Source organism: Anser anser (genome assembly GCF_964211835.1).
Source record: "Anser anser genome assembly, chromosome: 2".
Classification (NCBI taxonomy): Eukaryota; Metazoa; Chordata; class Aves; order Anseriformes; family Anatidae; genus Anser; species Anser anser.
The window spans coordinates 162,063,953-162,083,759 of record NC_139721.1 but is presented as its reverse complement, the minus strand read 5'-3'; the positions used below and the strand labels follow the sequence as shown (position 1 = coordinate 162,083,759).

At 51.2% G+C, this 19,807-nt stretch overlaps 1 protein-coding gene and 1 long non-coding RNA gene across 4 annotated transcripts in view; both read left to right on the top strand.

The window, feature by feature from the left end:
• The window catches only part of SCAP (SREBF chaperone), a 57,908-nt gene that overhangs the window by 5,458 nt on the left and 32,643 nt on the right, over positions 1-19,807 (top strand). For all 3 annotated transcript variants that reach the window (XM_083823234.1, XM_083823233.1, XM_083823235.1), the window contains exon 3: positions 10,853-11,066. In XM_083823234.1, coding sequence (XP_083679360.1) covers positions 10,945-11,066 — 122 coding nt within the window. In that variant the 5' untranslated portion in view covers positions 10,853-10,944. The remainder of the gene's footprint in view (positions 1-10,852; positions 11,067-19,807) is intronic.
• On the top strand, positions 11,073-18,024 carry LOC310893816. The gene is made up of 2 exons (XR_014579327.1): positions 11,073-17,029; positions 17,321-18,024. It is a non-coding gene; the product is annotated as an uncharacterized lncRNA (long non-coding RNA).

Genomic DNA, 19,807 nt, shown 5'->3' with positions numbered 1-19,807 from the left:
TACTGAAACCCCGGGGGGGTTGCATTTTTCATTTAAAGACTAATAAAACCATACGAGGAGGATTAAGATAGAAGTCAGACCCAAGTAGCCAAGGTATAAAATTATTCTATGAATGTGGTAGTAGAGGATGATGGAGGGCAGAACAAGAGGAGATCTCGCTGTCTGTTGTTGCAGTATCTTTTGTAGCTGACTTACTGCAGGCTGAAGCCAGCTGGCCAGCGACTGATGCTGCTGACAGACCGGGATGCAGAAGGAACAGGCTCGCAGGCAGCCAGCTGAGTAAGATATTTTCGTTTACGTCCTTAAAGTACAGGCTGGAAAAAATGTTGAAAGCTTCCGTGGGTGTCTTTTGTGAGGAACGGGAAATAGGTGGTGAGGGAAAGGCTGGAGAGGAGCGAGCAGCCTGTGGGGGTGAGAGTGGTAAGGGGAGAGAGGAGGGTAGTGGTCATCCTGAAACGTTGGAGCAAGTAGAAAAATGACTTGTACGCACCTGAAGGATTCCAGGGAGCGCGGAACAGCCAGCACTGGTTTGCCGCAGGTGTTTCCCTGACGAAGTGAGTCTGCTGCTTTCCGTGATCCCGTGGCAGGCCTGCCTCTGGCTGCAGAAGGAAAGGGGTCCGTGCGTCCTGAACTCAGGAAGTCCTGATTTTTGTCCTAGTGAGGATCAGGTGGAGGTTTAGGAAAAGGATCAGGTAGGTGAGGCTTAGAAAAAATTATCCTGAGAGGATGCTGCTGTGTAACTGGTACAAAACTGGTTAAATAAACGAGCCCGTTGTGGTACAGATGGCTGGTGTTAGAGCGGGAGGCTGTATTGTGGGGTTACTGTGGGGCCACAGGTTTTCCTCCAGGACTTGCGGGGTAGGACGGACTGCGTGTATTAAAGCCCTAAGTGCCGTGGAGCTGGGAAGGACTGCAGCTACGCGATGTGACGGGACTGAAAATCGAGGAAGGGATTTGATGGCTTCAGCCCTGCCTGCAAAACAGGCCGCAGGCCGCTGCGGGCAGTTGTAAGGCTTTGTGTTCAAGCAAGAATAGTCAGCTGCGGGACTGGAATAATCGAGTGGGTATGATCCAGAAGGAAAGGAGCGTTTTCACCCACACTGTGCAGGGTTTCACCCACTGGACACGTGCAGTGAAATGTCACAGGAAGCTGCGTGAAGCTCAGCACGGGAGGACATCGCTCGGGGTGGCTGTAGTCTCCAGCGAAACGCTCGAGGACAACTCAGATAAACCCTGTTGGGAATAATCAGGGTGTGACCCCAAACGCTCCGAGGTAGGTGCACGGGTGAGCCTGCAGGGTCCCTTCCAGCCCCGTCTGCTGTCCCGTGAGCTGGCACCGCCACCGAGGCTCGCTGCGTGGCTCTGACCATGGGGCAGCTGGGGGTGGCCTCCCTGCAGGGCGCTGCTCTCGGGGCACGGGGGCACAGGGACCAGGAGGTGGTGGTGTCCCCCACTGCGGTGGGTCTCTGCCCTACGGAGCCCGCTTACAGCTGTCATATTCAAGTATTTAGCTTCATTTTTGCGATTTCCGTGCTTTAATTGGGGCGTGAGGGCTGCATTTGGGAGGCCTTCCCTCTGTATTGCTAGGCCCTACCACATGTGTCACTGGGAAACTTTTCATGCATCGCACTGCGGGTGGGTCATGACAAAGCTTCCCACGGGAGTGACACCCAAGTGTTCTTGTATTTCACATCACAAGCAAAAGGCTGGACTCAGATGCTGAACTTGATCTTGCAGAGAGGTTCAGAAAATGGCACCGGTAGAAATCGTGGACAGAGTACAAAGACAAACTTGCTGCCAGCCTGCGCGGGCTGGGGTGTTCATGTGCTCCTGTGGGAGTCCCGCGTGAAGCTGCGCTGACTGCAGGTTGCAGTGACTGCTGCCGAAGGGGCTGAGGAGGACGCACAGATGTAGGCACGACTCCTTCACGCTGCGGCTGGGGAGCTCAATTAGCAAGTAGGTAAATGGCAGTGAACGCCTGCAGCCCCTGTTACGTCTGTGGAAATGAGTTCTCTTACGAGATTTTAAAATACGGGCTGAAGATGCCCCATCGGTCCGTTCCTGGAGACGGGATATATCCTAAAAACGATGCTCCTTGCTGGTTACTGTCTGCACCCTGGAACTGCTGCTCCCATCCGGAGTCAGGAGCTGGCTCCCAGCCGCTGGGGAGCCAGCGCCTGGTGCTGAGCAGCAGCGTGCGGAGCGGCAGGAGGCTTTGGGGCTGCTGTGTGTAATGGCAAGGCGTCCCCACGTAACTGTGCATACCTGTTGCATCACCCTCCTGATATTTTAGGGGAAAGCGATTCCCTGGCTGCTTGTAAGGCAGCCGCGTCAACAAACAAAAGGAGCCGCCTGTTCCAAAAGCAGTCGTGTGAGACGTGTCGCACGGGAAGGGGCTGCGAGGCTTAGGTTGGTGTCTGGTCGCTGAGCGTGGGCGCTGCTTGGCACAGGGGAAGAGTCCCGAACAAGAGGGGTGTGAGGAGGAGCTGGCAGCCAGCGCCGAGGTCTGGGAAAGTGGCAGTGGCCCCCCCAAGCCAGGGGAATGCCTCGCGGGGTGCTTAATGGTGCTTCGCACCTCTTCCTTCCAAAAAATGTGCCCGGTTGCTTTTCTAAGCCGTGTGGTGTGGGCAGAGCCCTGGGGTAAAGATGTCTGCAGCTTCCCTGCGCGTTTATTTTGGGCTGCTGCTTTGTAGCTTCACTGGATGTTGCGTGGTGCTCGCGCTGGAGGAGGCAGCCCTTCCTTGTTCGTTTCCTCAGATGGCCTCGGGTTTTAGAGGTCTGTTGTACCCATTAGCTGATAAAATCTCTTCCAGATTGGAAAGTCTTCCCATATTATTGTTTTATGGAAACTGCTCCATGTATTTAATCACCCTTGGTTGGGCTTCTCTGTACCTCTTCTAACTCCTCAGTATGTCCTGTCTGAGGTGAGGAGGAGGAGGAACGACCAGAAGGACCGCAGGACCTGGTTCATAAGTGACAAAGCCGGTCTGGAACGCATTCCTGTGCTTGTAACGTTGTTTTCCCCATATGCACCACAGAACATTCATTGGCATTGAACTTAATCTGCAGCCCTGTTGCCCCGCTGCTCGGCAGGGAGTTATTTCTGCCAGCTCTTCACTCAGCCTGGTTTTGGTGCCACGACTAGCAGCTGGAGGCGTTGCTGGCGTTGTCAGCGTCGTGCCTTTTCTCCAGGTAACTCGTGAGGCTGCTGAGCGGCCCGGTTCCCTGTGGGGCTGGTTACCTCCTTCTATTAAAAGGATCGGACGTTTGTTATGATCCTTTTTTAACCTCTTGCAATCAATTTCTGGCCTTATGAAGGTCAGAGAATCACAGGACCGTCTAGGTTGGAAGAGACCTCCAAGATCACCAGGTCCAACCTCTGACCTAACACTACCAAGTCCTCCACTAAACCATATCACTAAGCTCAACATCTAAACGTCTTCTAAAGACCTCCGGGGATGGTGACTGTAGCACACGGCTGCTTAGCTTTTCAGCACTCCCCGGTAAGGAGTTCGCCCGAACCCACTTTGAGAAGCCTAGCTAGACTTTCTGAAGTGAATCTCCAGTCTCTGTACTTGGTTATAGCTTTAGAGAAGTCAGTGTTAACAGATCTGTGAGGCTGACTCTTCTACAGCCTGTTGTAATTATTGTCCTCCCGTCCCAAAATTCTGTTAGCTAGTTTCTACTGACTGCAGAGCCCGTGCCGTGGTGATCTGCAGCTTGCCGCCTGCTCCCCATAGCGCTGGCCGAGCACTCCCCACCTCTCCCCGTGGGGCAGAGGCTGCCTGCTCCTGCCGGAGTTCCTTCCCCCGAGCTCTTCATCCATGGAGACGGATTCACGCTTGCTTTAGCTTTTCTTCTGTGGCTTTTTGTATTCTCTGTTCTTCCGTATCCCGATCATCTGTTGGCCCTGCGGGCTCCCTGGCAGGCTCGCTCCTGGTATCTGAATTGGGATTTATTATTAGTTCTTATACCTTCTTCCAGCTGTTCCTCCACTCCTTTTTGGCCTGCTGTATAATGTTCTCGTACACAGTGTGCAAGAATTTTTCTCCTTATTTGCCTCATTTAGACACATCTTCAACTCCTGACCAAATTTTCTGATGCGGTAGGCATTTCTTCTGAGCTTCCCATGGTTCCCATACGATATCTTTAGATAGCTTCTGTTATCACCAAACATTTTGCTCTTCTAATTCCCCTTAAGGCTTTTTAAACACAATCTCTTCTTTTTTAATGTAGTCTGCATTTTTTCCTTTGCTGTTCTGCAGAGCAGTGGGTTTTGATTTTGGACTCTTACTCCTGGAAATGCTTTGGTTGTCCAGTGAGGTTTTCGTGTGAAAGCAGAGCCACTGTCCAACCCTGCTGCCTGAACCCTTGGTGAACTGAGTAGTAACAGAATTGGTGCTGATCTTATTGACAGGGAGGTTCAGTGAAAAATACGTTGGATGGCAAGTTCTGAGCTCAATGACTCCTCGATTAAAGCGAAGGAATTGAATCACAGCTTTACAGTTCAGTAGGCGTTGATAAAATCTCAAGTAGGTTTGAGGCATTTGAAGACGTCTTTTGGGAGAGGCTTGCTACCATTTGTTGAAATCTTGTGTGTTCCTTGGTGCTTGCGAGTTCGTCTCTTCCGAAACTCCTGGCAGTCTTTAACGATAGTGTTACAATCACCGTGACTTGTGTTTATCTAAGTAAATGCTGAGTTCTTGACTGCAGGAAATGAATTAAAAGCCAGATGCTACAATCCGATTGTCTCTTTTGCCTTCTTTCTACTTATCTCATTAGAGTAGGAGTTTCCTACTGTCAGTTGCCAAAGGCCTGGAAAAATATCGTGTTGTGGTTGCACTCTTAAAATTCATTTGCAGCTGGTGCATTGGAGTCGTGGAAGAATCCGCCTTGCCTAGAAATCCTCTGAATATTCCACTGAGCGGCAAAGCAGGGCTCTCTGGAGGCCGTGCAGACGTTGACCTGGCCAAGAATTGATGCGCTCCTTGATGTGCTCATCCCAGCTTCACCAGAATGTGATTTGGAAGGGAAGTCTTCCTGGTATTTAGAGTGGTAGCTTCTGATTTGTGATTCTTAGCTTTTATGTTTCACAGTGGGTTTTAAAATGGCATCGGTATAACTTACTTTCCTCTTACAGATGGAGAAATGAGTCCAGAGAGGACAAACCTGTCTGAAACAGCTCGGCAGCTTAGCGCCAACATTGGAAATTAAAATTTCAGGGATTCTGGGTGTGCCCTGCACCTTTTCTTCTCTAGAGTAAACCTCCTCCTACTTAATTTTGCAGGTTTTCTGTCATGTGTCTCCATGCGCTGCCCTGTGTGAGGGGTACACTAGTAATGCTTCTGAAGTTGTATTAAATGATGCTAAAACCGTGTTTTAAGAGAAGCTGTCTCAAAGGATCTTGTTTCTTTCTGTGTAGTAAATAGTGGAGCCTAGATCATTGCTAACAAGAGTCAGGTTGGGCAAGAGAAGAAAAGATTGGGAAATGTCAGGAAGAAAAGATTGGGAAATGTTTTCGTGTGTTTGGTAAGACGTCAGTGTTCTTCGCTTCGTTTGGCTGGATGCAAAAAGAGGAGTAAACTTTGAAGCTGTGTGGTCTGCCTTCTAAATCTGGATGCTTGTTATTTTTGTAGATATCTGTTGTTTTAGGGCGCTTCTCATGGAACATCCCACCGCCTCACCCATGCCAATTAGGTGGTGTCTAATGCCTACTGCAATACTCGTTATTTTAGGAAGCAAAAAAAGACCTTTAATAGGAAATGGATTCAATGAGTTGCTGCTCTTCAGCAGGAGTTCAGCTGAGGTTCTTCTCTTGCGGCATGAAGGTCCAAAAGATGCACTGAAAGTGGGTTTGGAAGCTTATTTTGAGCGTTGGTCCCTCTTTGGTAGCTGCTTACGTTGTCTGCGATATTATGATGACTTCTCAAAGCGGTTTCTTTTTGAAAGCTGGTTTTAAAAACTCAGTTCAACTTTTTAAATGCTGTTTTGGCCTTTTGTGGGACGGAGAGGGTGTAGTCTGAAATCACGCTTACTGAAGAGTTTCTGCTTTCTAGATACAAGAAGTAGCCTTCCAGGAGCAGTGCCCGGCAGAGAGAACGGGGGCAGCTCTGGAGCCTCGTTTCCCCAGGGGCTGTGTCAGGGTTGGCCCGCTGGAGCCTGCGGCCTTCGGGAGGTTAGTGCCTTGGTCGGGGTTTTCCCATAGGAAGCGTTCTGCTCCCCGTGACCCGCGTCCTCTCGCAGCACAAAGCACCTTATTCTTCTCATGGGAACGCGAGCGGAGAATGGGGACCGGGTGTTAGAGCTGATTGTGTGGCGTTTCTCTGAAGGAGGGCCGTGTCTCGAGCCTATTTCTTGCTTTCCCATCTCTCAAGTCTTCAGAAGTGCTTCGTCCCCGGCCCTGGTTGGAGGAGAATTCGCGCTTGGCAAGTGACCCGCTGAGAAGCGGGTTCCCGTGGCGTGTTCCCCTCTTCCTTCCCCTTCTGCTGCTGCTGCCGGGACGTTTCGGGCTGGGAGCAGAGCCGCGGCGGCTGCTGGCACCAGTCGCTGCTGGAGGGATCAAAGCGGCGGCGGCTGCTGGCATCTCAGGGCTACGAGCTGCCTCTGCAGTCCGACAGGGCAAGAAATCTGGTTTTGCTTTGGTTCGTGGACGATCTGACCTCTGGGTGTTTTGTGCCTCTCGGCTGGCAGCAGCAGGATGCTGGGGGGTTTTTGGGTTTTTTTGGTTGTTTTCGGGGGGATGTTGTGCTGAGTTTCGGGCACGTAGTGAACCCAGATCCGTAGAGAGGACTGAAGAGGGATCGGAGACCTTTGTGGGTTGAGGGCAGGCTACGAATCAGGCGGTGAGCTCTGTCTGTGATGGCTCCCGCGTTTCCCTGAGTGTCCTGGAAAGCCCAGGAGTGCGTGAGATTCCTGTAGCTGTACGTGTGTACAAATATGTGCCTGCAGGATGTCGAAGGAGGGTGAAGGAGGTGGCACAAGGATGTGAACGAGGTGTTGTCCTCAGTGGGTGCTCTGCCTGTGGCTTGAGATCTTAACTGGACCCCAAATCCATTTTTCCCTCATTTTGCAGTAGTTCTGAAGCAGTCTGGCTAGCTTTGTCTCGAGCAGCATCAGTCCTGCCGTCTCCTCTTATTTTGTGGTGACTGAAGGTGGAAGCTTAATGCCGATCCCTCTGGGGACGGAAGATGCTTGGGAAGCCCGTGCTGGCCTGACAGGTGCAAGAGGGATGATTGCAGCCCCGGGAGGGTGACTTGTTGCTGACAGCCCCGCAGGTGCTGAGCGATCAGCAGTCACAGAGATCTGCTCTGTTAGCGTCCTGCGTTTCCACTTAGATCACAGCTTGGGAATCGCTGGGCGAAAGTTCACGTTAAAAGTTTAGGTGTAGGACTTTGCTATGGGCAGCAAGATGGAGCAAAATGTTTTATGTGTTGAAGTGCCAGAAGAATTCCTACAGAACGGTTCCTTTCTTTACCCCCTGCCCCACTTAACCAGCTATGGTTTTATGACTACCTAATGCTGAGGCGTGCTCCAGAAAGGCTTTTTTGGAAGACTCGAATGTTTAAATATATTTATCTTTTTTAAAAAAATAAAATACTGTCCATAATGAAGGAGAAAGCTTTCCCACACTTGGTAATTTTGCCTCTAACCGTGCTGTGGGTTAATGCTGTCTGAGCTGCTGCCGTTTACATGCACAGTAGCTGCCTGTCAGTAGCAAAGGGAGGTTTTCCTTGCAGCCTGCAAAACGCTGTCCGGCAGAAACGTGGAGTTTGGGATGCGCAGCTACTGCTGGGTGAGACAGAAGCCTTTCTCTTGGGAGAAGCAGCATCACCCAGCGTCTGCTAGCCTGAATTTATTCTCCCTGCAAGAAATTCCACGTCTCTTCCTTTGCCGGAAGGACTTCCTTACAGAAGTCTTGCTTTCTGTAGGAACTTGCAGCAGAGGCAGCGAACTAGAGCAGCAGTAGGAGGCTCCCAAGCAAGTATAACGGTTCCAGCATCCACACTGCTACGGAATAAGCCCTTTCTGCTCACATTTAGGGTGCAGTTTAATATTACCGTAGTTCGGACTCTCTAGCTGGTACGCCCATTTAGTCAAGAAGCGCAAGAGGCCGTTGGGGTTCCGTGCGTCCCAGCCTCAAGGCTGGTACAGGTGGGGACGACAGCCTTTGTCTGAGCGTGGGGATCTTTTGCTGCACTTCTTCGCCTGAAACCTCAGTGGATGACCTTGGTGAAGCACGCAGGATGGCCCGGGGAGCTGCCAGAAGCGCCACGGGCAGGCAGGCTGCGTGGGGCTCCAAGAGTGCGGGCATTTGTTTAACGTTCTCTCTGCCTGCCTCGCGCTGTGGTTGAACAGCAGGTGAGTGACGCTGTGCTTTTTCTTGCCGAGGTGGTAGAAGCCGTCTGGAGTTGCAGTGTCGGGGACGAGAAGAGGTTTTGGCTGCTGGAGAAACTCATCTGCCATGTGTCAGGGTGCTGTACCCCAGGAAAAAGGGTGGCGACCTGGCACGCCACGCGGCGTATCGGGAAGTTTTGCTCCTCAGCCTCACTCCCCGTGCTCCCTCGTACGGAGCCTCCTCTGCTTTGGGGCAAGTTGCCACTTGGACTGTGGTAGCCAGGTGGTTTGGGCTAAACCTCGCTCTTTTCAGCCTGCTGTTTGCTTTTGTTTCCTACTCTACATCTCTGCCTCTCAGTGCTGTGCCCGCCTTTTGCAAGCGAAGGGCACGAGGCACGCCACGTACAGTGTTGCAAGGGCAGAAGGAAACATCCCGAGGTCTGCTCGTCTCCATTCAAACTTTGGCTTGGATTTGCAGTCATGCAAAACAGGAAAAAAAACCACTTTGAGTAGATTCTATTTTAATATTTGTCCTGAACTCAGAGGCTTTATTTTGAGTTACCTAACCTCTGTTTGGGAAACTGGCTTTGAATAGGAACTGTTCCCACCTTCCACTTTTATGAGCATAAAGCTAACAGAGGTTTCAGAATTGGATATGCAACCCCCCAAAAACCAGTAAGCACATGTTAGCTTTGGAACACTCAGGTTTTCCTTTTAACGCTGGTGTTTCACATCAGGCGAAGCAAGTAAATGCGGAACTCTCTTTGCGTTCAGCCGAAGCTGTTCCCGGTGGGATGCTGTCGCTGGGATCCCTGGTAGAGGACGAGGCTGGTGGCACTGCTTTTGCACTTTGAACTTGCTTTTATTTTGGCTGCCTTCCCCCTTCTGTGACTGGTGAGTGCTTGAAACGTGTTTTTCTTCCAATCCTTGCGTTTGCAGTATGAAGAAACTGCGTTACGAGCGTCAGTGGGGCTGATGTGAGGCACGTTCCTTTTGGTTTCTTCCCCCTTCCTGCTTGCTGCAGCCCGGCCGTCAGGTTAAGCTGTGTCCTGCTGCTGTGACAGGACAGCCGTGGAGTGCGGGCGCTGAAAAGCGGCGGAATTCTGCTTTTAAGGACTTCTTAGGATTTGGTTTTCGTCTTCTGCCTCGAGGTTAGAGGGGATAAGCCTTATATGCGAGCCCCAACGTAGTTGTCTAGCTCTAGCAAGACTCCTGTTGAAAATATCACCAGTGAGATGAAGGTCAGATGTTCCAACTTACTTTTCTGCATTTCCTTTCCCCTTCTAGTAACACAGGCCGAGTTATCAGTTCCTGCTGTACGTCCACCAGGGGTTTGATGTTGCTTTCAGCGGTCAGTTCGGAGCAGGAGGCTCGTGTGTGCAGGGGTTTCCTGCGTGGTTCCACTCCGTGAACAGCTCTGGGAGATGGTTTTGTTATTGGAAGTTGAAAGTAAAGTTTGTTTTGTTTATTCTCTCTTGAGCTCAAGAATTGGAAGGGGTGGATAGGCAGTTCCCTACGTCTAGGACAGCGATGTCGATCCGTCCGGCAAGGCCTGGTGCCTTGCTGAAAAAGGTATTAACGAAAGTATTTGTCCAGGTTTTTCATTTGGTCATTAGGCCGATGTACCGGTGCTTCTGTTGCTAAAAATCTGATTATTTTAGTTGTGTTTCTGGGAAAAAAAAAAGTAGATTATATTAAAATGGGCATTAAATAGAACTTCACCTGAAATTAAAAGCATGATGGTTGTACTCAGGGTTTGCCTTCCCCAGTACGCGCTCTGGTGTAGCTGAAAGTGAGCGCTTAGGAAAATACAAAAAAGAGCACCTGTGGTGCCTGCTCCAGCTTCGGAACTTGTGAAGCTCGGGGAATTTCTAAGCTGGGTGTGTATAAATAACCCTTAATGGTTCCCTGCCTGCCAGCCTCCTCATCCCGTGTGCTGTCCCTTCAGGATGGTGACGGTGAGGAGCTCAAAACGCCGAGGGGCTTGTAGTGGGGCAGCCTAAATTTAGGTCTTGTATGAATTATCTGGAGCAGTCATGAATGGCATCTTCCTGCGGACAAAGCGACTTTAGTCGTGTCCTTCGAGTCTCTCACCGGCCCGGTCTTATTCTGAAGAAGCCAGGAAAACTGTCATTATTTCCTCTCGGATGAAAACATAAAACTTTGGATAATCGTGGCTTTGAACTACAGAAAAACCTGTCTTGCACTCGGGTCTTTCGCTTCTGAGTACGCTGCTGCGAACCCTATGCTTTGCATAGCCCAATTAAAAAAAGACAGGAAAAGGCTTCTTCTGCTCCGTTGTTTCTAAAAATTCGCTTCGTGCTCTCCTCCTTCCTGTCGGGATCCCCTCGGGTGCTGCTGGCGGTCACAGCCCTCGGGCTGGCAGCGTCCAGGAGCAGCTCCGGTGGGCGCGCGGCGCTGAGCAGCCCCCGTCCTGGGAAAGCCTTTCTGCAGCAAGTTGGTGGCGTTTGCCGTCATTGATTTATTTTTCCTCATGAACTTGCTTTCTGCTTCCTAGGTGGATACGGCGCCCCTGAAGCGCTGCACATGCTGGAGCTGCCCGCCGCCCTGCTGTACCCCGGGATGGCAGCGAGGTGACGGCCGCTGAGGATGACCCTGACTGAAAAGCTGCGCGAGAGGATATCGCGGGCCTTCTACAGCCACGGGCTGCTCTGTGCCTCCTACCCCATCCCCATCATCCTCTTCACGGGGCTCTGTATTTTGGCCTGCTGGTAAGTCACCAAGTTCTGCTTGTCCTGGGCAGTTGGGCTCCGGGGGCTGCTTTGGGGGCTCTCACAGCCACGCTCGGGTTCCCCTGTTTTGTGGGCTATCCCAGAAGTCCTTTTTCTTTTATTTATTTTTTCTTAAATGTAGATTTTTGTCATCTTTTCGTGTGGGACAAAAGAAAAGACAGGGAATGAAGTATCTTCATGCGGTTTAATAAGTAAATAGTAAAAACTAATTAGTAAATCAATAAGTAAAAGTGATCCCCAAACACCTGGTGGAAGACATCGAAGTCATAAATTGAAAATGGGGAGAAAGAAAGTTGGTTTTTCTCTCCATGCTTACATATTCTGGTCTCCCTGAAGCTTGTACTCTTCAGCCCTTGCCTTGGTATAAATGCCTTGTTTGTTCTGAGTTTTCTGCTTTCCTTGGGGATTGAGGTTTGAACTTGAGTTGTAGCTTAATGTATTTTCACAATCAGAAATGTTATGTTTCTTGTAATCATTTCCAGTGAGGCGATGGAAATACCTACTGGAGCCGTGAAAACTTTGGTGCTCAGATCTGTGCAGAGACACGTGCACGCATACAGGTTCTGTCTTTGTGGTTTTAAGTCGAAGGATCTCGTCTCCTGTGGTCAAAATAAGCCATATGTGGTGAGGCCTTCTGCTTTTAGAAGGGCTCCACCTGTGTTGGTACAGGACAGTTTTTCTCTGAGCGTTGCTGAGGGTAGGACAGACTTCTTCAACACATCAAACGTAAAAAGGCTATTGCAGTGATTGTTTTCGTGCACTGAGAACGCGTGGGATCACTTCTCGTGCCTATGGCTCCTGAAGGTTGTGAGCGGCAGTAGGGGCACAGCACAGAGCCAGTGCTTTTCTGCTTTTGCACTGCTTTGTACGATTTAAGTCTCAATGATGAAGTTTTATTTTCAGTTCTTTTGTTGGGCAGAAATATGAAACTTCTACAAGGTCGGAGCGAGAAAATTCTTTGTTCTGTTTATCTTTTGCTGATATGGTTGCAAGTAATTATCTGTTGGCTTCAGCTCTGCTGGATGCAGATTTCAGATTCAGGGCTGCGTTAGCCAACATGGAGGTCCACCGCGAGTCCCAGATCGCCATGCCACAGCTCTCTTGCTTGCTTATTGCCTCTTCAGAGCTCCCAGTGGCATTAGGCTCCTATTTTCAGTTACCTTTCAGGTGCTGTTACTGGTAGGAATTTAAGATGGCTGCTTCAGTATAAAATGTTTATCCATACACGTGTTGCGTGTTGGGAGGGATCAAAATAAAAACTGCTTCTTAATGCCCTTCCTAAATTTCAGATTTCCCCGACAGGAGGAAATCTGATGTAGGATTGCTAGCATCTGTCCTGGTCAGAGCTTGGATGCATCCTGTCTTTCTGGTATTGTGTTCAGAGCAATTCGAATCAAGGTGTCTCGCACAAAGTCCCTGAAGCTTCAAACCAGGGCCTCTTTGGCAGATAAGCAGCTCGTAATTGTGGAAGTGTCTGCTTTGCTCAGCGCTGGTATTTGAGGATTTTCTAATTACTGGCTACCTTTATACTGCAGAAGCTTGTTGAGGACATCGAGCATAGTCAGTAGTGTGTGTTTTCTTTAATGAGTTTCAGTAACTCAATTAAATAGAAAAAGGGGGCAAAAAATGGCCCTAGGAGGGACAGGGTTTAAAAAATACGACACCCTTTGAGAGCAAGAGAGCCCTGACAAAAACTGGAAGTGCAGCTTAAAGTTATCCTTCTCTAGAAACAATTTTTGGGGATGTTTCAGTTCCTGTTCTGTGCTGCCCTGTGTTGACTGGAGTTAACTAGGTGCTCATTCTGGCTTGGAAATACTGGAAGCAGCAGCACTAACTAGGCCCAGACTATTCCGGGGTGCAGCCCTTCTACACCTGAGCATTTCAGCGTGGTGAGGCTGAGCTCGTACAGGATATCTTACAGAGTATCTGTGAACAGGCTTCTCTGAGGTACTTTCTGGAAGTTTAGTTTTGGGTTGAGGTTTTCAGGTCTTCCTCTTAGTCTGAGGCCGAGGCCTGACCTCTTTGTTATTGACCTGAACGGGGGGGGGGGGGGCGGGTTGCACCCTCAGCAAGTTTGCAGATGTGATAAACTTCCCGTATCACGAACGGGAAAACTGAATGAAGAAAGGAGAGTGGCTGTGCTGCTGGACAAGCCGACAGGAGCCTCGTGAACATCAACAAAAGGAACTGCCAAGTCCTGCACCCGGGGTAGGACAGCCCTCGGCACCTGGGGGCCAGCCCCTGGGGACAGCTTGGCAGAGAAGGCCCTGGGGGTCCCGGTGGGCACCGAGGTGACCAAAACCGGTGAGGTGTCCTCGTGGCAAAGGTGGCGTGCTGGTGAGACGCCCCTGGGGTGCGGGGTCCGGTGCTGGGCCCCCGGTCCAGGAGGGAGCTGGACGCGCTGGGGAGAGCCCGGTGCGGGGCCAGGAAGATGCCGCAGGGCCCGGAGCCCCTCTGCTGTGAGGAGAGGCCGGGAGAGCTGGGGCTGCTCAGCCTGGAGCAGAGGAGGCTCCGGGGGATCCCGGCCGTGGCCGGCAGCACGGGCAGGGAGGCGCCGAGAGGCCGGAGCCGGGCTCTGCCCGGCGGTGCCCAGGGCCGGGCCCAGCGGCCCCGGGCCCAGCCTGGAGCCCAAGCAATTTTCTTTGAGCTTGGTTCTTTTTACTGTGAGGGTGATTAACCACGGGAGCAGATGTCCCAGGGAGCTTGTGGAGGCTCCCTCCTTGGAGATCTTCAAAGGCCGCCTGGACACGGCCCTGATGTACCTGCTGTGGCTGACCCTATGCGAGCAGTTGTGGCCTAGCTGAGCTCCAGGGCTGGCCTCAGCTCTCTGGGATCACGTCTGCCTGCTTCTCCGTCTGTAAAAGTCAAAGATTATTAAGTAGCTGTGGAATGCAAATGATTAACAGGAGCTGGTTTCAACTCCCTTTTAGTTTTCTCCGGAGCCAGAGCTGTGTTGATTTATCAAGGTGTTTGAAGTGCTCCCCCCCAGCCACGCTTCCTTCCTGATAAGTCATCTTCTGTGTTTTCAAACGGAAAGAGGAAGCGGTGCTGAAAGGACCGCACATCCTCGCTATCGAGCGATCTGAGAGCGGCTCCTGTTTTCTGGGGCTAGGTGGCCTTGCAGTTGCAGTCCACATATTGTTTGTGCATTTAAAACAAGAAATACAACTTATGTCCAGTTACAACACAACAAAGCCGTGTTATCAGTTATCAGCTGTGTTGTATTTTGGGCTCCTTGACTTGTACTAGAATGCGTATTCTTGCCAGACCTTCAGTTCAGTGAGTGGTTCATAAGCACAAGTACGAGAGGTCTCCTCCTTGCTTGCTCTGCCTGGAATAATCTGATATTTGTGGCGTGTGGCTGCGTGCAGTTGTTTGCTCTGTGGCCAGCACAGCTAGGGCTGTTGAAAGCTCGATCCCTAACAAAAGGGTAGGGACTACGATGGTAGAAACCCAGAGCAATATATTCAGTAGCTTTTCAGATTGTCCTGCACTAGAATCCTTCTAAGTAAGTATTTTCATGAGATTCGGTGAAATTTTGCTATTTTGGAGGGGCAGGGTGCCAAGGCCGAAGGCAGGACAGCAACTTCTTAATCAGGACAGCAGATTGTCTGAAATGGTTCACAATGACAGAAAAATGGAGTTGGCCAACAGTCACCTCGCTCACTAGCTCTGTACGGGGAAGGGCAGGAAACTTCGAAAGTATTGTAATAACTGGTCAGGGGGGTGCATTTTTAGCTAATACACAAACTCACTTTAGGCTGAAGTTGTCTCACGCTTGTCATACGGTGCGTGTTTCCTTCATTGCGTGCTTACCACGTCCTTCTGCTCTTCCCTGGTGCCTGCTACTGGCCACTGCAGGACGAAGGCTGCAGGGTTTTGGGCTTTGTCCCAGCCCATGATAGCTCGCTGGATGTCCGGTGGGTTCAAGCAGCGTCCATCCCGATGGCCTTCCAGGGTGCCAGAGCGGCAGCAGCAGTCGGGCACGCTGCCTGCTGGCTGTAGAGCCATTGCAGACAGGAGCTGCTGGCTGGCTGCTTCCCACAGAAGCTTTCTGATGGTGGGACGAGGAACTCGGTGGTGGCCACGAAGTGACACGGCTGTGTTTTTTCTTTTTTTTTCCTGTAGTCTTGTTGGGAGGGCTCTGAGTAATGGTCCTTGGCAGCAACCTGCTGCTGGGATTTGGCGTTCTTCAGAAGTGTTCTTTCTCTAGAAGTCTTTCTAATGAGGAAAGGTGATACATAAGTGAAGTGTTCCAGTGGGTTTTATCCCGACGTTTACCAACAAGAAAGGAGCTGTAACAACTTGTTAAGAGCGTTGCTCCCTGTCCCCGAAGTGTGTGGAAAAAAGAGACAGTGGTAGAGTAAAAAGGAAACGTTCTGTATTCTTCCTACTTAAACATATTTATTTAGCCATGTAACCACATCTAAACTACAGCATATTGCTAAGGCAAGGGTGGATCCTGCATCCCGAAGTCTTGAAAGGGAGGGAGGTGGAACACTCTTCTCTCCTTCTGTACCTGTGTGCACCCAGAATTGAGGAGAGCTGGTAAAATCCTACTGCAGAAGAAATTAACTCAGCTGTTCTCGTTTTCTTCCACAACACATCAGTAAACCAAGCCCGTCTTCGTGTTCAGATGTTCAGCTAACTCTTAAAAGCTGGGATAAACCACCTGGCCCGCGATTACTGAAGCACAGAGCCATGGAGTGGCTGAGGCTGGAGGCCCCCCCGGGTCGCCGCGGTCCCAGCCGTGCTCCAGCAGCACCCAGAGCTGGTGCCCAGCCCCACGGCCAGGCGCTGCTGGACGCAGTGTGCACACACACGTGTGCGCACCCTTCTCCAAGCATTTTACTATCTTACAGGCTTGCGCGATCCCGTGCGGCAAGCCGAGGAGCTGGGTTGCCGACAGCTTCTTCGTGTTCCACATCCACGGAGAATACAGCTGCCTGTGGGAGCGCATGATGAAACGAGAAGCAAGTTGCGTGTGGCCAGACCTCTCTCTGCTCTCAGAGAAAGGAAGCTGGCAGCACAGAGCAGGGAGAAGCTGTACTGCTGCTGCTCAGACCTTTGAGGGCCCTGTCAGAGGGAGGCAGTGCTAACCAAACACAATTCATTCAGCAGCAGGTATTGTTTAGGCACTTCGTAAGGCCGAAGGGGGACCCGTTGCTGCCAGATATCTGGTCCCCTCTACCCACTGGCAGGACCCTTTTTGTCAAGCGTCAGATCTCTCATTAGCAACGGGATTTCAGGTTGTTCTGTCCTGGTGCTGGTTGGTTTGGGCCTGAAACAGTAAAAGCTCGTTCTGCAGCGTGCGAGGTGGAGGCGGTAGCTATTTTAAGGCCATGCATCTCCACCCTCCCTGTTATCTAAGACCTGGCAGCTCCACTCTCCTTCGTGTTCACCAGCAGAAGCCTATTTGGGGGTGGTGATCTCCACTTTGATTCAGTGAAGGAGGAATATGCAATCGTAGGGCTTGCAGCCCTGTTGCATTGCCAGCTGCCTCGGGCTGACCTGGCAGGTCTCCATCTTGGCCCTCGAAGCTGTCTTGAAAATATGTAAAGTAGTTGGATGAACATTTTTGCTTGAACCCACCTCGTGCTTGGTAACTGAGAGCTGCTCTTGCTTCAATTCAGCACTGCTGACTTGCAGACAATCTATTTTCCTTCCCTTTTGGATTCGCAGAGGGATGTCAGAGCACGCTGTTACATGAGCAGCTAAAAAGAGCCTTCCTCAAAACCAGCCCTTCTCTTTGAACTTTCCTCTGGCCTGTTTTAGATCTTACTTCTTTCCTCTCCCGTCTCTAAACTTTCCATTCTGGTGTTCACCTCTTCCCCTGATGGTGAAAAAAAAAAAAAATCTCTAACAGAGAGAAATGTGAGGAGAATCAAACCTGGACGCTAGAAATCGCCATCCTGTAATTCACCTGGAGCAGCTCTCACGTGGTAGGCAGTGCCCATGGAAATGACCCAGGCTTGTCACAGCTCGCTGTCCCTGCAACGTTTAGTGCCTGTGGGGAGCCAGGATGCTTCTGACAACCTACTATTAGTTCTTGGTATTTTTATTTGACGTTTTTTTTTCAAGTATCTCTTTATGAGATACTTTTTTTTAAGTAACGTTTAGATATTTTTTAAAGTATCATCTTTTAAAGATGCTCTAACATTCGATGTCCGAAATAGTAGGTCTAGTGAGTTTCTTGCTATTTTTTTTCACTTCATTTTTGTTTGCTGTCTCAGGTATCGCTGACTAGATCAGCTGCTATCCCGTGGCCACGTAAGGCTAAATAAATTCAAGAACTGATGTTTTGACGTCTCACCCAAACAGTCTGCAGTAAGCGTATACCAGAAGGTGTGCCTTGTTTTTAATTTCACCAGGCATTATCAAAACCCTACAGAAACCCAAATCCTCAAACATCACTGGGATATAGGTAAACACATGCCCCCTTCGCTTACTGGGGACATTAATTTCTGTTGTAGCTGGCTCAGGAGGAGGCAGCTTTTGGTACGAGTCCCCCCAGTAAGTCTTGTTCCTGAGCCCTGCTGCAAAGCAGTGCTGAGACGATCTGACCTGTCCATCCCACGTTGGGTGCAAGCTATAGGAGGGACACGCGGGTATGTCCACACACCAGGAGCACAGGCACCCACTGCAAAGCTCCCAGCAAGGGGGGTGCCGTGAGGGCAGAGCCACGCACTGGACCTGTCGAGGAAGAGGAAGGAGCCCATCAACGTGCCTGCAGAACCTAGGCCGGAGAGAGAAAACCTGGTGCTGTCCTGCATCGCCTGGGGGAGGCAGTCTGAATAACCTGCAGGGTTGGTTGCTGCCTTCTTCCTTCCCTGTCCTATGGATGGATTAAAAATATGCGCTGGGGGGAGCCTACGGATCTCTTCTTACAGCGTCAGTCCTGTTCCATATTCAGAATTTGGGGAAACGCTGAATTTGGTTTGGACACTGACAGGCCGACACAGCGCAGGCCTACGAGGGTGGTGGAGTAAGGGAGGCCTGGTTGCCTTGGTTCCCCCGAGAGCTGCAGCAGGATGGGATCCATAGCAGTGCGCAGATGTCTCGGGGGCTTTTTTTTCCATCAGAAATTTCCCTTCTGTTCTTCCCCTCATTTTGTGGGCCTTGGTTCTTCCAAGAAATGCCGCTTAATCTTTCCTCTGTTGCGTTTGCGTGTGCTTTTGGTTTTTTTGGGCAAACGTGAAAACCCTAAGGTGAAAAAAACAACCGACCAAAAAGAATCCGTCCCTTGGCCGTTCAGAAATAGCCGCTAAGGAGTTAGGAGTCGCTGTGCCCAGTGTTTTGGGAGGTGACTTGCACATCAGGATGGGAGTGGTTGGCTTCTTCCCATGAACGGATTTATTTTTTTTTGTTAAATAACTTTTACAACAGGAAAAAGACGCTGGATTGTCAACAAACCTTCATATTAGCAGCAGGCAGGCAGTCTCTCATCGGTCGCATCTTATGGTTCTGTGATTTTCTGATGCTTCTGGAAGCCATGTACGAACTGCCCTCGGTTGGATGGACTCGCTTCCTTCCCAGCTTCTCGCACAACAAAAGCCGAACTTCGTGAACAGCAGGTACACAGCAGGAGGAAACTTCAACAGAGAAGTTGACAACACCCACCTCTACTCCACGCTTCCTCCAAACAACCATTTCTGTTGCTAAAACTGGTTTTATTGAGATGTAAATACACCACCAGCAGACAACCAATGTGGAGCAGCTGCCAGCCATCTCCAGAGGCTACTTTTTAAAACACAGCAGTGCTCTTTTTTCTGTTTCCCTGGTACGTAAGCTAGCACGTGAAAGCCTTCCTTCGTGGCCTCAAGCACAGAAAGGGCGCATCAGAATCCAGGACTGCCTGACGGGCCGTGCCCAGCGCTGCCAAAACATCAGTGATGGTGGCCAGGTTGGTGTTCTGCAGCCAGCTGTGGGTAGGGAGGCTGCTAACCTTTCCCGGCTGTTCTTGCTGCTTCCACAGCCCTGCCAGCAGCTCCTGCAAGTGCTCCCTGATCCCAGCAGGGTGATGTTACTGCTCATGACCTGGGTGAGGGAACTTCACCAAGTGCTTCAGGAAGCTCGCCTGTGCCGTGCGGGTGTCGGGACGCGGGCACAGGCTGCCCGGAGAGGTTGTGCAGCCTCCCTCCCTGGAGATCTTCTGAAGCCACCCGGTGTACGCACAGACACACACCTACACGTGCACACGCACACTTCCAAAAGCATTTCACCGCCCTACAGACCTGCGCTGACCTGGGCACCAGCTCTGGGTGCTGCTGGAGCAGGGCTGGGACCGGAGGGACCCGGGGGTGCCCCCATCCCAGCCGCGCTGTGGCTCTGCGGACACAGCTCGCTCCGCGCCTGGCTGGGGAGCGCGGTTGGCGTGGTGGGGAGCATGGTGGCCGCTCAGAGGCACGCTGACAGGTCAGGGACAGGGCCCGATGGAAACCTCGGCAAGCTCAATAAAGGCAAAAAGGCAAAGCCCTGCACCCAGGACAGAGTGGGACCCGGAGCCGGGCGGGCTGGAAGGCGGCTCTGCGGCAAGGATGGGTCGGGTAAGAGCGAGGCAGCGTGTCCGTGCAGCAGGAGGGCCTCTGCCCCGTGGGCCGTACCAGCAGGGCTGTAGCCGGCAGGGTTACTGGGGCCGTTTTGTCTGACCTCCGCTCGTACTGGATTTTGGGGGCTGTGTGTTTTGAGGGGGAGCGGGGCCCACGCTGAGAGTGAGGGGG